We start from the raw sequence: 12067 nt of genomic DNA on the forward strand, positions 1-12067 counted from the left end.
AGTGGGGTGCCACAGAGTTCGGTCCTCAGGCCCCAACTATTTACAATCCATATTAATGACTTGGATGCAGGGATAGAAGGTACTATAGCCAAATTTGCAGATGACACTAAAATAGGTGGGATAATAAGTTGCAAGAAATAAGACATTTACAACTGGCTATGGATAGGTTAGGTGAATGGGTCAAAATTTGGCAGATTGAGTTTAATGTGGATAAGTGTGAGGTTATCCATTTTGGTCAGAAGAATGGAAAGGCAAATTATTATCTAAATGGAGAGAAACTTCACAGTGCTTCACGGGCAGGAAAGTGGAGTTGAAGCAGAGATGAGATCAGTTATGATCGTATTGAATGGCAGAGCAGGCTCAAGGGGCTGAATTGCCTACTCCTGCTCCTAATTCTTATGTTCTTAGAAATTGGAAGTAGGAAGCCAAATTGTTCCCAATCAAAAGAGAGCAAGATTTCAATACAGGCTTTCTTGTGGTTGCATGTGCTTGAAGACTAACATGTCTGCAACTGAAGCTAGTAGCTCTCCAAATCAGGGTGAAGTAACTTGGAATAAGTTATAAGCACTGTCTACGGAGGAGTTCAGGAAAATGGCTGAGCAGTGTGGGATCACTGTACATGGCAAGGCTAGGAAGTATGAAATGGCCAATGTCAGGCAAACCCCCCCCACCCCCCAACCTGCCAAGATTGAGATACACATGATTTCACCATATGAACATTAAAACTTAAAATTGCAAGACCCTGACCTGAAGGACATTTGCATAGAACTAGTAGTGTTGGAAAAGGGACCCAGTAGTTACTTTCCCAATACACAGAAGTGGTCAGACCAGTTTTGGTCACATAACTAACTGGCTGTTGCAGAGAATTTGAACTTCCAAAGGATTTTGAAGAGAATGTTCCATATAAGGTGCTAGTCACATAACTAACCTGCTGGGCAACCTGGGAGTGTTTTTAAAAATTTGAACTCCCAACAAAGGAATTGGAGGAGAACACAGTGTCCTCATGGACTGAAAACATCGCCTCTCCTGTCTGCCTGCCTTCATCTCTTCCCACGGAACTGAATCTTGTGAAAACACGTGAAACTCAAAAAGAGAAAGGTTTCCTACGTGAACAAGGTTTTAAGACGACTACTGGGCCCCAATGAAAAGCAAGACCACATCTTCAATCAAGGACTACAGAGAGCTCGAGAAACAGTAACAAGATATTGCCTCAAACTGTTCTACTTATCTTTTCTTCTGCTCTTCTCTGTCCCTATCTGCATGCTTATATCGTGTGTGCATGCTAGCGTGGGCACGTCGTATATCTGTTGGCGTGAACTATATTATAGTTTAAGTTTAAGGTTTAATAAATTTCATCTTTCTTCTTTAAACCAAAGAAGTCTGTTTGTGCTCATTTCTTTGCCTTATAATTGGAAAGTTGTGAACAAGGATTCACAAAGGGGGAGCTCAAAACATAGTGTCATAGTGTGTTTAAAATTAAACCCTGTTACAATAAGACCAGGTAAAGATAGCAAAAGCAGCTGGCTTTTGACCAGTGGTTGAGGGCTTTAAAAATACATCTCAGCTATGAGACTCTCAGAGAAGTAATCCTGTTAGAGGAATTTAAAAACTCCCTCGCATTCTCAATGAAAACTCAAGTCGAGGAGCAGCGGGTTCAGGGAGCCCAGCAATTGGCCTTTCTGGCCGATGAGTTTGCTTTAATTTACAAGTCTGTTCCCCAGGGGAGAACCTTTCCTGATCACCCTCACAAATCCAGAAAGGACAAAGGGTGAGAAGGTGATAACTGCCCAGGCAGTTCTGGAAGAGAAAGGAAAGCAGGAGACAAAGGGGGCACTCCTTCAGTCAAAAAGGAAGGTGCTGTGAGCAACAGCGAGACCCGGAGATCTGTGTGCTTCTATTGTAATAAGGCAGGGCATTTAAAAGCTAACTGCTGGAAACTACAGAGAAAACCGGTAGGGTTAATCAGGGCACACCTGCTCAGTGAAGGCGAGGGCCTGATGGAAAATACGGAACGGGTTGTAGCTTTGACTGCAGTAAGGGTACAACCCAGGAAGCTTACTAAGGCCAGTGCAGAAGTTAGTAGGATTCCTGAAGGCTATCAGGGTTTTGTACTTGAAGGGAAAGTAATCCCATATCCTCGAGTGGGGCAAGCAAGCCCATAGTGATTCTCAGGGACACAGGGGCCACTAGATCTCTTTCACTGGGAAAAGGCCTGACCTTGAGTGCAGTGAACACCAAAATGGTGGTGAATGGTATTGGAGGGCAGTGCATGCCTGTACCTGTACACCGGGTGCATCTGGAGTGTGACCTCGTTTCAGGACCGGTGACCGTAGGGATTGTCCCTAGTTTGCCTGCGGACAGGGTTGACCTGCTCCTAGGTAATGATCTGGCGGTGGGGGGGGGGGTGAAGGTGCTAACCCCCTGTAGCGAGAGAAAGACCACAGGAGGTCAGAGCCAGGGCAGTGGCGGGAGACGGACCCCTGCAGTTTCCCTAAATGTGTAGTGGATCAGACCATAATCAAACCAGCTCGCCCAGAAGAGTCATAGAATTATACAGGACAAAAAACAAGCCCTTCAGTCCATTGTGTCCATGCCGGCCATCAAGTACATATCTATTCTAATCCCATTTTCCAGCACTTAGCCTGCCTTGTATGCTATGGCATTTCAAGTGCTCATCGAAATACTTCATACATATTGTGAGGGTTCCTGCCTCTACCACCCCTTCAGACAGAGTGTTCCAGATTCAAACCCCCTCTAAACCTCCTGACCTTTACCTTAAATCTATGCCCCCTGGTTATTGACACCTCCGCTAAGTGAAAAAGTTTCTCCCTATCTACCCTATCGATGCCTACCTCAATCAGGTACCCCATCAGCCTTCTCTACTCTAAGGAAAACAATCCTAGCCTATCCAGTCTCCCTTCATAGATGAAATTCTCCAGCCCAGGCAACATCCTAGTGAATCTCCTCTACGCTCTCTCCAGTGAAATCACATCCTTCCTATAGTGTGGCGACCAGAACTGTAGACAGTACTCCAGCTGTGGTCGAACCAGCTCCATCATAACCTCCCTGCTCTTATATTCTATGCCTTGGCTAATAAAGGCAAGTATCCCATATGCCTTCCTAACCACCTTATCTACCTGTGCTGCTGCCTTTGGTGATCTATGGACAAGTACACCAAGGTCCCTCTAACCCACTGTACTTCCTGGGGTCCTACCACCCATTGTATATTCCCTTGCCTTGTTAGTCCTCCCAAAATGCATCACCTCACACTTCTCAATATTAAATTCCATTTGCCACTGCTCTGCCCATCTTACCTGCCCATCTTATCAGCCCAGCTATATCGTCCTGTAATCTAAGGCTTTCCTCCTCACTATTTACGATACCAATTTTCATGTCATCTGCAAACTTACTGATCATGTCTACTATATTCACGTCTAAATCATCAACGTACACTACAAACAGCAAGGGTCCCAGCACCAATCCCTGTGGTACACCACTGGTCATAGGCTTCCAATCGCAAAAACAACCCTTGACCATTACCCTCTGCCTACTGCCACTAAGCCAGGAGACTGCATTGGCACTGCAGGCAGATGACCAAGAGGTCTGTCTGAGACTTTCTTTAAAAAGTTAGGAGACCCAGGGAATGAATTACATGGATTTTCCCTAGCTGAGGCTCAACGAGCTGACCCAGTATTGCGATAGTTAGCACAGGCTGCCCAGTCTGAAAGCAAGGTGGAGGGAGTCTCTGATTGCTACTATTTAAAGAATGAGGTACTGATGAGGAAATGGAGTTCTCCTCACAGACCCGAGAGCAAGGAGTGGACAATAATTCACCAGTTAGTGGTGCCACAGAGGTACCAGCGAGAAATATTAAGAAGGGCCCTCGAGACTACAGTGACTGTACGTGCTGGTATACAAAAGATCAATGTCCGCATAACAGCAGTTTGACTGGCCAAAACTCCACAAAGATGTGGCGTACTGCAGGAATTGCCACATGTACCAGGTTGAGGGGAAACCCCAACCTACAGTGAAACCTGCACCCCTATGTCCTGTATCGGTGTTAAGCGGAGTCTCTAGCAGAGGGCTGGTGAACTATAAGGGACCCACGCCGAGAACAAAAGGGGACAGGCAGGCACATGGCTGGCAAAAGTTTAGACAGAGAAGAGGAAAAAGTGGCCAAGAGGGCAGGTTAAAGGAAGTCCAGGAGGAATCCCGGATGAAAACCCCTACTGTCCAGTCAGCAAACCCCAGAAAATGTTAAAAACTAGACCCCACATCCACCTATGTAAATGCAGACACTACAAGTATCCCACTAGAGTTGCTAACAGCATTTACAGGAACCTGCAGAGATAAAGAAAGACCTCTAGCGGGGGCAGAGAAACCGTAAGGGTGATGCTTCACCTAGTCCAAGTACCACAGGGGAGTGCAGTAGAGTCTGCACAACTACCCGCAAGCAGGAGTGTCCTCTGGGACAAAAGGGAGATTAGCAAAGAATCCTCCCCCACAGTCAGAAATAAAGAGAACCACCCATCCCCTGAAGTCAAAAGCCTTTGCATGACTCAGCAAAGCACTGAGTGTGTTTTCAGGATAGACCCGCCCACTACTGACACTTTAAAAAAAAATCTCAGTAGGAACAAAGACCCTAGGCAGCCATGGAAACGGGCAAACGGAAGAGAAACTTCCACCCCCCCCCCCCAACCAAAAAAAAACCATATGTTTATTGGGATGCCAAAAAGGGGGCAATTAATGCAGCACTGGCACCAAGAGATTCAGTGCTGTATCTCTAAATAAATAAATGAGCGAAATGCATGTTTTTTTTTTGTATTTTACATTTTTCTCTACCCTTTTAATGAAATGCGCCTTTTCTCAAGTGGCACTTCATTCCACTGGGTGTGGAGCAGTCATACTAGGCCCCCACCTGCCAAGAATGAGGCACATTAATTTTGTCATGAACACTGATTTTAAACTGTTACTGGAGTGAAAAAAGGACTTGTTGAACAGATCAGCCGTGGCTGTAAGGGATGTTTGCATATTGGCAAACGGTGTTTGGAAGGACAAAGCAGCCATTCCCTGACATTAGACTCACAATGGGCTTTTGATGACCAGACGTTGAAGGCAGGGGAGCCCACTAGGCACTCGCATTTCACACCTGGCTCCATGCCGGCGAGTCAGGCCTCTTACACATTTAAAGTTTGAGAATAGGTGGAGATCGTTTCGGCCCCAGGTTGACTGCTAAGATGGCTGAGTACACAAATGGACATGGTCAAACCAGCTAATCGCATGACTAACTTGCTGGGCAATCTGAGTTTTTTGAATTTGTATAAACAGTTTGGGTAGAAAGTCTGTTTGCTCCTGGACTGAAGATATCTCTCCTGTCTGCTCCCATCTCTTTCTCACAAGCCTCTGAATCCACTGAAGACACATGAACCCCAAGAGAGAAAAGTCTCTTACAGCGAACAAGGTTGAAGAATAATACTGGGCCCCAATGAAAAGCAAGATCTACTTACAATCAAGGACTCTACAGTGAGCTCGAAGAACCGTAACAAATCTTCAGATATTACCTCAAACCTTTCCTCTTTATTTTTTCTTCTGCTCTTTTCCGACTCTATTTGCATGTGCGTATCGCGTATGCATGCTAGCATGGGCTGCGTCGTATATCCGTAGGCGTTAACCATATTAGAGTTTAAGTTTAAGATTTAATAAATTTCACTTTTCTTCTTTAAACCTAAGAAAGCCTGTTTGTGCTGGTTTCTTTGCCTTATAATTGGAAAGCGGTGAACAAGGATTCACCAAGGGGAAGCTAAAAACATGGTGTGTTTAAAATTAAACCCTGTTACAGTAAGACCAGGTGAAGGCTGAAAGGGAACCCTAGACCTCTTTCTCAATGGGTCATAACAATATCCTGTTCGGCAGCAAGTTGTACTCACTCATCACTCCAGTTCTTGCTGATGTACATTGGCTACCAGACTCCAGATGCCTCCAATTTAAAATTCGCACTCACATTTACATTCCTCTTTGGCCTTGTCCTTTCGTGTCTCTAACGTTCTCTGGCCCTATTAGCTCCCGGAACTCTCCGTTTCTCCACCTCTGGCCTTGTGCTTTCCCCTTTCCTTTGCCACACGTTGGCGACTGAAACTACCTCTGAGTAAGCTTTTGTTCAGTCTTCTTAATTAGCTTCTATGTTGACTTGGTGTCCATTTTTGTCTCGAGTCTCTGAAGTACCATGGGGCATTTTTTTTTACTTTAAAGGCACAATATAAACAGTAGCTGTGGTTCTTAAGGTTAAAGGTAATCACTAGATCATTGCAAGTTGAAGTGGTTGCTAATGGGAGGACTTTTACAAGTGACTGCACATGGTATTATGGATTAGTTCTGAATTCTGTGAACTTTAGCTGGAAGAAAGGAAATAACAAACAATTTAAAATTCATTCTAGTACAGAAAAACACCTAGCTGATGTGAAATGAATTTGGGGGTTCAGTCAAAGTTATTTAATGTGTTGGAGGTGTTGAACAATGCTGTTATTAGTGTATCTGCCAACATCATGGTAGAGATCTAATGAGGTGGTCAATCAGTAGTATTCCTTTGATGGGAAGTTCCTGTATTGTGACAAAATCAACAATGCAAGCAGTGTGTGTGTGTGAATTGGAATGATTCTTTTCGAAATAAAATACTGGGTGTGCGCCTGCAAATCTGATATGAACTCCCAAATTCAGTATTAGGATAGCAGGTAAAGACCAGGGGAGTGAGTTCTTTTCTTTTGGAGCTTTCCCTGCTCTGCTGCTGCAAGGCAGAAGTCTCATTCAGATGTGTAAACAGGTTTCTGTTGAACTTCTGCCCAAGTTGTACTGACAAGAGTGGCTGAAGCTCTGAGGAAATTCACCCTCAAACGACTTCCCACTGGGATGCAAGTTTTAGAAAAAGCTATGTTTTTTCAAGGATGGGCTTTTATTTGTTATCCTAAGACTATATTAGAGGCAAAAATATATTGGCCTAGATTTTGCAGTCAAAATAATGGTGAGGCTAATGGCTCACTGTTATTTAATGTAAATGGTACAGGTGAAGGTCACAACAACGTGATAACTTAATTATTGCCAATCAAACTCTCTGGCACTGAAAATTAACTATTAAAAGTATGGAGTCTCATTCCTTCAGGTAGATGCCATTAGGTGCCCTGCTATAGCAACATCTGGGCCATTATACTTGCACATCTGGGCAGATTTAACTTTAAAATATGATATATTTTATTTTTTTTATTTATTTTATTTTTATTTTATTTAGAGATACAGCACTGAAACAGGCCCTTCAGCCCACCGAGTCTGTGCCGACCATCAACCACCCATTTATACTAAACCTACACTAATTCCATATTCCTACCACATCCCCACCTGTCCCTATACTTCCCTACCACCTATCTATACTAGGGGCAATTTATAATGGCCAATTTACCTATCAACCTGCAAGTCTTTGGCATGTGGGAGGAAACCGGAGCACCCGGAGGAAACCCACGCAGTCACAGGGAGAACTTGCAAACTCCACACAGGCAGTACCCAGAATTGAACCCGGGTCACTGGAGCTGTGAGGCTGCGGTGCTAACCACTGCGCCGCATATTCTTGTGTTTGTTAGCCATTTATTGAAACAAGTGATTTTATATATTTGAACTGTTTATTTTCTAAATTACTCGGTCTCATGACAAATATCAAAAACTTACGAAAATTAAATTGACAAAACTTAAAGGTACATTGTAACTGCTGTGTGTATGTTGCACCTAAAATTTAACACTCAAATGGTTGGCTAATGGAAAGCAATTACAAGGCAGCTAATGGTTATTTTGAGAAAGATTTCTGGTTATGGACTTAAGTCCCAATCTGATGTATTTTTCAAGATAATTTAGATTTCTTTTCATCTGGCACCTTTCATCTTTTCTACTATATCTGTATGGGTTTCTCTAGCTTTTTGATTTTGTTGCCCGATTCCTTGCCTCTGATCCTAGAGCCAATTGGTCTTGCATCAGCTCAATATACACACTGCTATCACCATAATGCACAACAGCTGCTTCTGCTTCCATCACTATACAGTTGTTTAACAGAGTTTATATTAATGATATTTTAGATTTTATTTTTAGATTTAGATTTTTAGATTTTAGATTTAGAGTTACAGCACTGAAACAGGCCCTTCGGCCCACTGAGTCTGTGCTGACCAACAACCAACCATGTCTACTAATCCTACATTAACCCCATATTCTCTACCACATCCCCACCATTCTCCTACCACCTACCTACACTAGGGGTGATTTACAATGGCCAATTTACCTATCAACCTGTAAGTCTTTGGCTGTGGGAGGAAACCGGAGCACCCGGCAAAAACCCACGCAGACACAGGGAGAACTTGCAAACTCCGCACAGGCAGCACCCAGAACTGAACCCTGGTCACTGGAGCTGTGAGGCTGCAGTGCTAACCACTGTGCCGCCCATATTATATGATTCACTGACAATTGCTGGAAATTAATGGCAAAGTATTATGCTTCAGCTAAATGGACAGAAGTCTTATATTAAATAAAATTCAAAATTATGTAAATATGACATACAAACACACATACAAATATATAAGTAAACTTAAGATTGCTTTCTTCCAGAAAACCAATGTGTGGTTCTGCATTTATTACTAATTCAGGTTTACAAAATTTTTTTAATTTACTTTGATACTTACGGCTGAGAAGTTTGCATTTGCCATCACGAGAAATATTCCAGCACATTCAGCATTACTAATCCACATCTTGGAGCCATTAATGACGTAATAATCTTTATGTTTTTCTGCACAAGTTTTCAAAGAGAATGCATCACTTCCAGACTCAACTTCTGAAAGACAGAAACTGCCAACCTAAAAAGAGATTTTACAATAGTTAAGGTGTTTGTAACAAACTGACTAGTTAGAATATCAATGTTGGAGATTTGTAATTTGCTATTAAAATGATCTTAAAAGAAAAATGAATGCCAAATTAGGCAAAAGTCTAAAATCCTTCCCCATACTTTTCTCTTTCACCTTCCTCTTGACCCCTCACATGACAACCTGTGCAAAGATCCAAGATTTCGGACAAAATTTTTGATCTACACTCGGGCCTCTGCTGAGGATGGTCGACATCTCGGAATGAGTGTCTTCAGTTTATATATTTTCAAAAAGCATTCCTGGCTCCTGGAGACTTGTACCATCATTGAATTTGTGTTTTTCTACCATTAGATCCTGCTTTTGTTGAGCTACTGGCACTTAAACTCTGTAGTTGTATCGTAATTAAAAAGTGTTTTTTTGCAATAATAGTACTAGGTCTTTCTCTTTGCTCAGTGGTACCACTCATGTCTCGGAGCCAGGTGATTGTCAGTTCAAGCTGGAGGACATAATTTAGGTTGATACTTCAGTTTAGTACTGTCAGAGGTACCTTTTACTGGATAAGTGGTTAAACTTAAGTCCCATCTGCCTTCGTCCATGGACATAAAAGATCTCATGGCATATTCAAAGAGCAGGTGAGTTCCTGGGTAAACATTTATCCCTCAGTCAACACCATTAGAAAGAAATTATCTGATCATTTACCTCAGTTCTGTTTGTGGGACATTGCTGTGTGCAAACTGGCTGCACCTTGGCCTACATTACAACAGTGATTACACTTCAAAAGTACTTCATTGGTTGTGAATTTGTTTTGCAGTGAAACCCTTCTGGGTGTTGTGAGGTGAAAGTGCACGCAAATTTTTTATGTATTCTTTTGTTTTGGATAGCTGATATGATCTTTCTGAAGTTAGGAAAAGTGTGTGTAAACCAATATTTGCAGAAGGATCCACACAGAAAAGTTTAAAAAGTGCATGAAAGGAAATACATGAAAGATGTGCTGATTCTCTTCACAAATTTGCCCTGCCTGTGGAAAGGACTTTGCCTCAGCACAGCAGCCAGACCCAGATTTATGGCTGAAATTTAAAACTTACCATCTGAAGAATCAAACTTTAAAATAATGTTCAGGCACTCCAAAGAGCATCATGCCACACACAGCAAGTATTATTTATGTTTTGTTTTTAAGTTGAAATGTTCAACCTGTAAAACATTGTGGAAATGCAGGCTGCAAAATAGGGCACCATAGCACCTGTAGTTTTGGCTCAATGGGTGCGGTTTTGGTACCAAAATGGTATTGTGCTGTACATGAACACTTATGACATGACGTGCTGGATGCCATCTTGGTAAGGCTGTTAGTGTTGGCTTAGGAGCATGAGCCATAAGCATGCAGAGTAGGCAGATTGTGACAGAGCGTGTTACAGTGAATTGATATCAGCGCTGCCATTTTTGAGCTTGCCGCTCAAGCTAATGCCCTCAAACACGCACAGCTGAACATATGTTCAGCAACATGAAGGAACTCCCACCAGCGCTACTAAAACAGATCAGCGACCACTCTCAGGTTAGTTGCTCATTTATCTCTACTGGCTTTGTATGAGTTTGTGGTCACTTGAAGATTTGATTAAAGTAGGTAAAGTCAATAGGGACTGGTGCTGTGCATAGAGAAAGCCCTGGTTGTGACCAAGGGTTCTAGTCGGGCACTTGCTCCCAATCATGGGTGCTATTGTTACTAGCACCTTTGGACTGCGGCATGAGGGGGGATATGGAACAGAGGGTCCAAAGACAATGACAAGCTTCTCGCAGAGGGAGCCAGAAGAGGGAGAGAAGGGCTCACGGCAGGAGGCCTTCTCTATCTAGGGTCTTCCAGAAGCACTTCTCTTACCTCCACCTAAGCCAGGAGCACATGCACATTATCAAGGAGGTACTTACAGACCTCTGCCACCTCCCATAACCAGACCAACAGCCTCAAAGCAGGTCAAGGATGGTGCTGCCAGTGGCTGTGAAGGTCATGACCCTAAGTTTCTACACATGGTATTCTTCTAGGCTGGATCAGGCAACATCCGGAACATCTTGCAGCTCACTGTCCAATACTGCAGAGAGGTGACAGAAACTCTATTCAGTGGAGTCTGAACAGAGAGAAGCAGGTGAAGTGTGCATGTACCAGGATAGCAGGCTTCCCCATGGTGCAGGGTGCCATTGATTGCACACTTATGGCTTTGTGGACACTGCATTTAAAGGCAGAGATGCACCGCAACTGCAAAATGTACCACTTGCAGAACATACAGTTGGTATCATTAAGATCATGTGGAGTAACGTGGGTGGTTCCCACTGTTAACTCCCCACCTATCTGCAGCAAGTGTATCTGTATTAAGAATTTAGCCCCTTTGTGTTTTATTTTTCAAATAAACGGACAGCAAGAGGTTTTCTTGTCAGTTTTTCAAAACAGAAAGTCTATTGTTTATTGATCACTATACCTTATGCTGAAATTGTCACAACCACACACACACACACACACACACACACACACACACACACACACACACACACACACACACACACACACACACACACACACACACACACAAAGAAACTGAGGAAGGAAAGAGGTAGATGGGTTTTTGTGGGGGAGAGGAGTTCCAACAAAGCTGTTGAATTCTCTTGAGATTCAAAGTCCAGATAGTTGCAGACCTGTGGTGATTGTAGATTTCACGTTTGATTGAAGGTTCTGTTGAAGGTGGTGGGTCACTTCTAGCTTTCTCTATCTGCTATATGATGTAGATGTCAGATTTTTTCCAGCAGGGCATGTGCTTTCTGGAAGGCCAGCAGGTACAAGTCGCTTCACTTTCTGGGTCAGTCTCTCTTTCTGGCTGTCTTTTTTTTAAAAAAAAAGCAAAACTGTCACTTCTCACCGCCTGTTAAGAGACATTCTGGTTTCTTTACCATGGTGATCGCACAACGACCCAGGATATGGCTACTTCGCACCTCCTTTGTTTTAGAAGACGACATTCAATTCTGGAATGTTTTGAATGATAGGTTAGAGATTGGCTTCATCATCACCTTTTGGCTTTGAAGATTTGTCATTTGTCCTTTGTCAGATTATTTGAATACAATATGGATTTGCTTTGGGGGCCATTTTGGATCATTGTTCACTTTTTTAAAAAAAATAAAGATTCATTTCTTAAAGACAAAGTCCG

At 42.9% G+C, this 12067-nt stretch overlaps 1 protein-coding gene across 2 annotated transcripts in view; it reads right to left on the reverse strand.

Moving 5' to 3' along the window:
* Positions 1–12067, reverse strand: part of acadsb (acyl-CoA dehydrogenase short/branched chain) — an 89912-nt gene that overhangs the window by 27313 nt on the left and 50532 nt on the right. For both annotated transcript variants that reach the window (XM_068052813.1, XM_068052812.1), the window contains one exon: positions 8709–8879. In XM_068052813.1, the coding sequence (XP_067908914.1) occupies positions 8709–8879 (171 nt within the window). The remainder of the gene's footprint in view (positions 1–8708; positions 8880–12067) is intronic.

The sequence above is a fragment of the Heterodontus francisci genome, chromosome 20 (assembly GCF_036365525.1).
Source record: "Heterodontus francisci isolate sHetFra1 chromosome 20, sHetFra1.hap1, whole genome shotgun sequence".
Classification (NCBI taxonomy): domain Eukaryota; kingdom Metazoa; phylum Chordata; class Chondrichthyes; order Heterodontiformes; family Heterodontidae; genus Heterodontus; species Heterodontus francisci.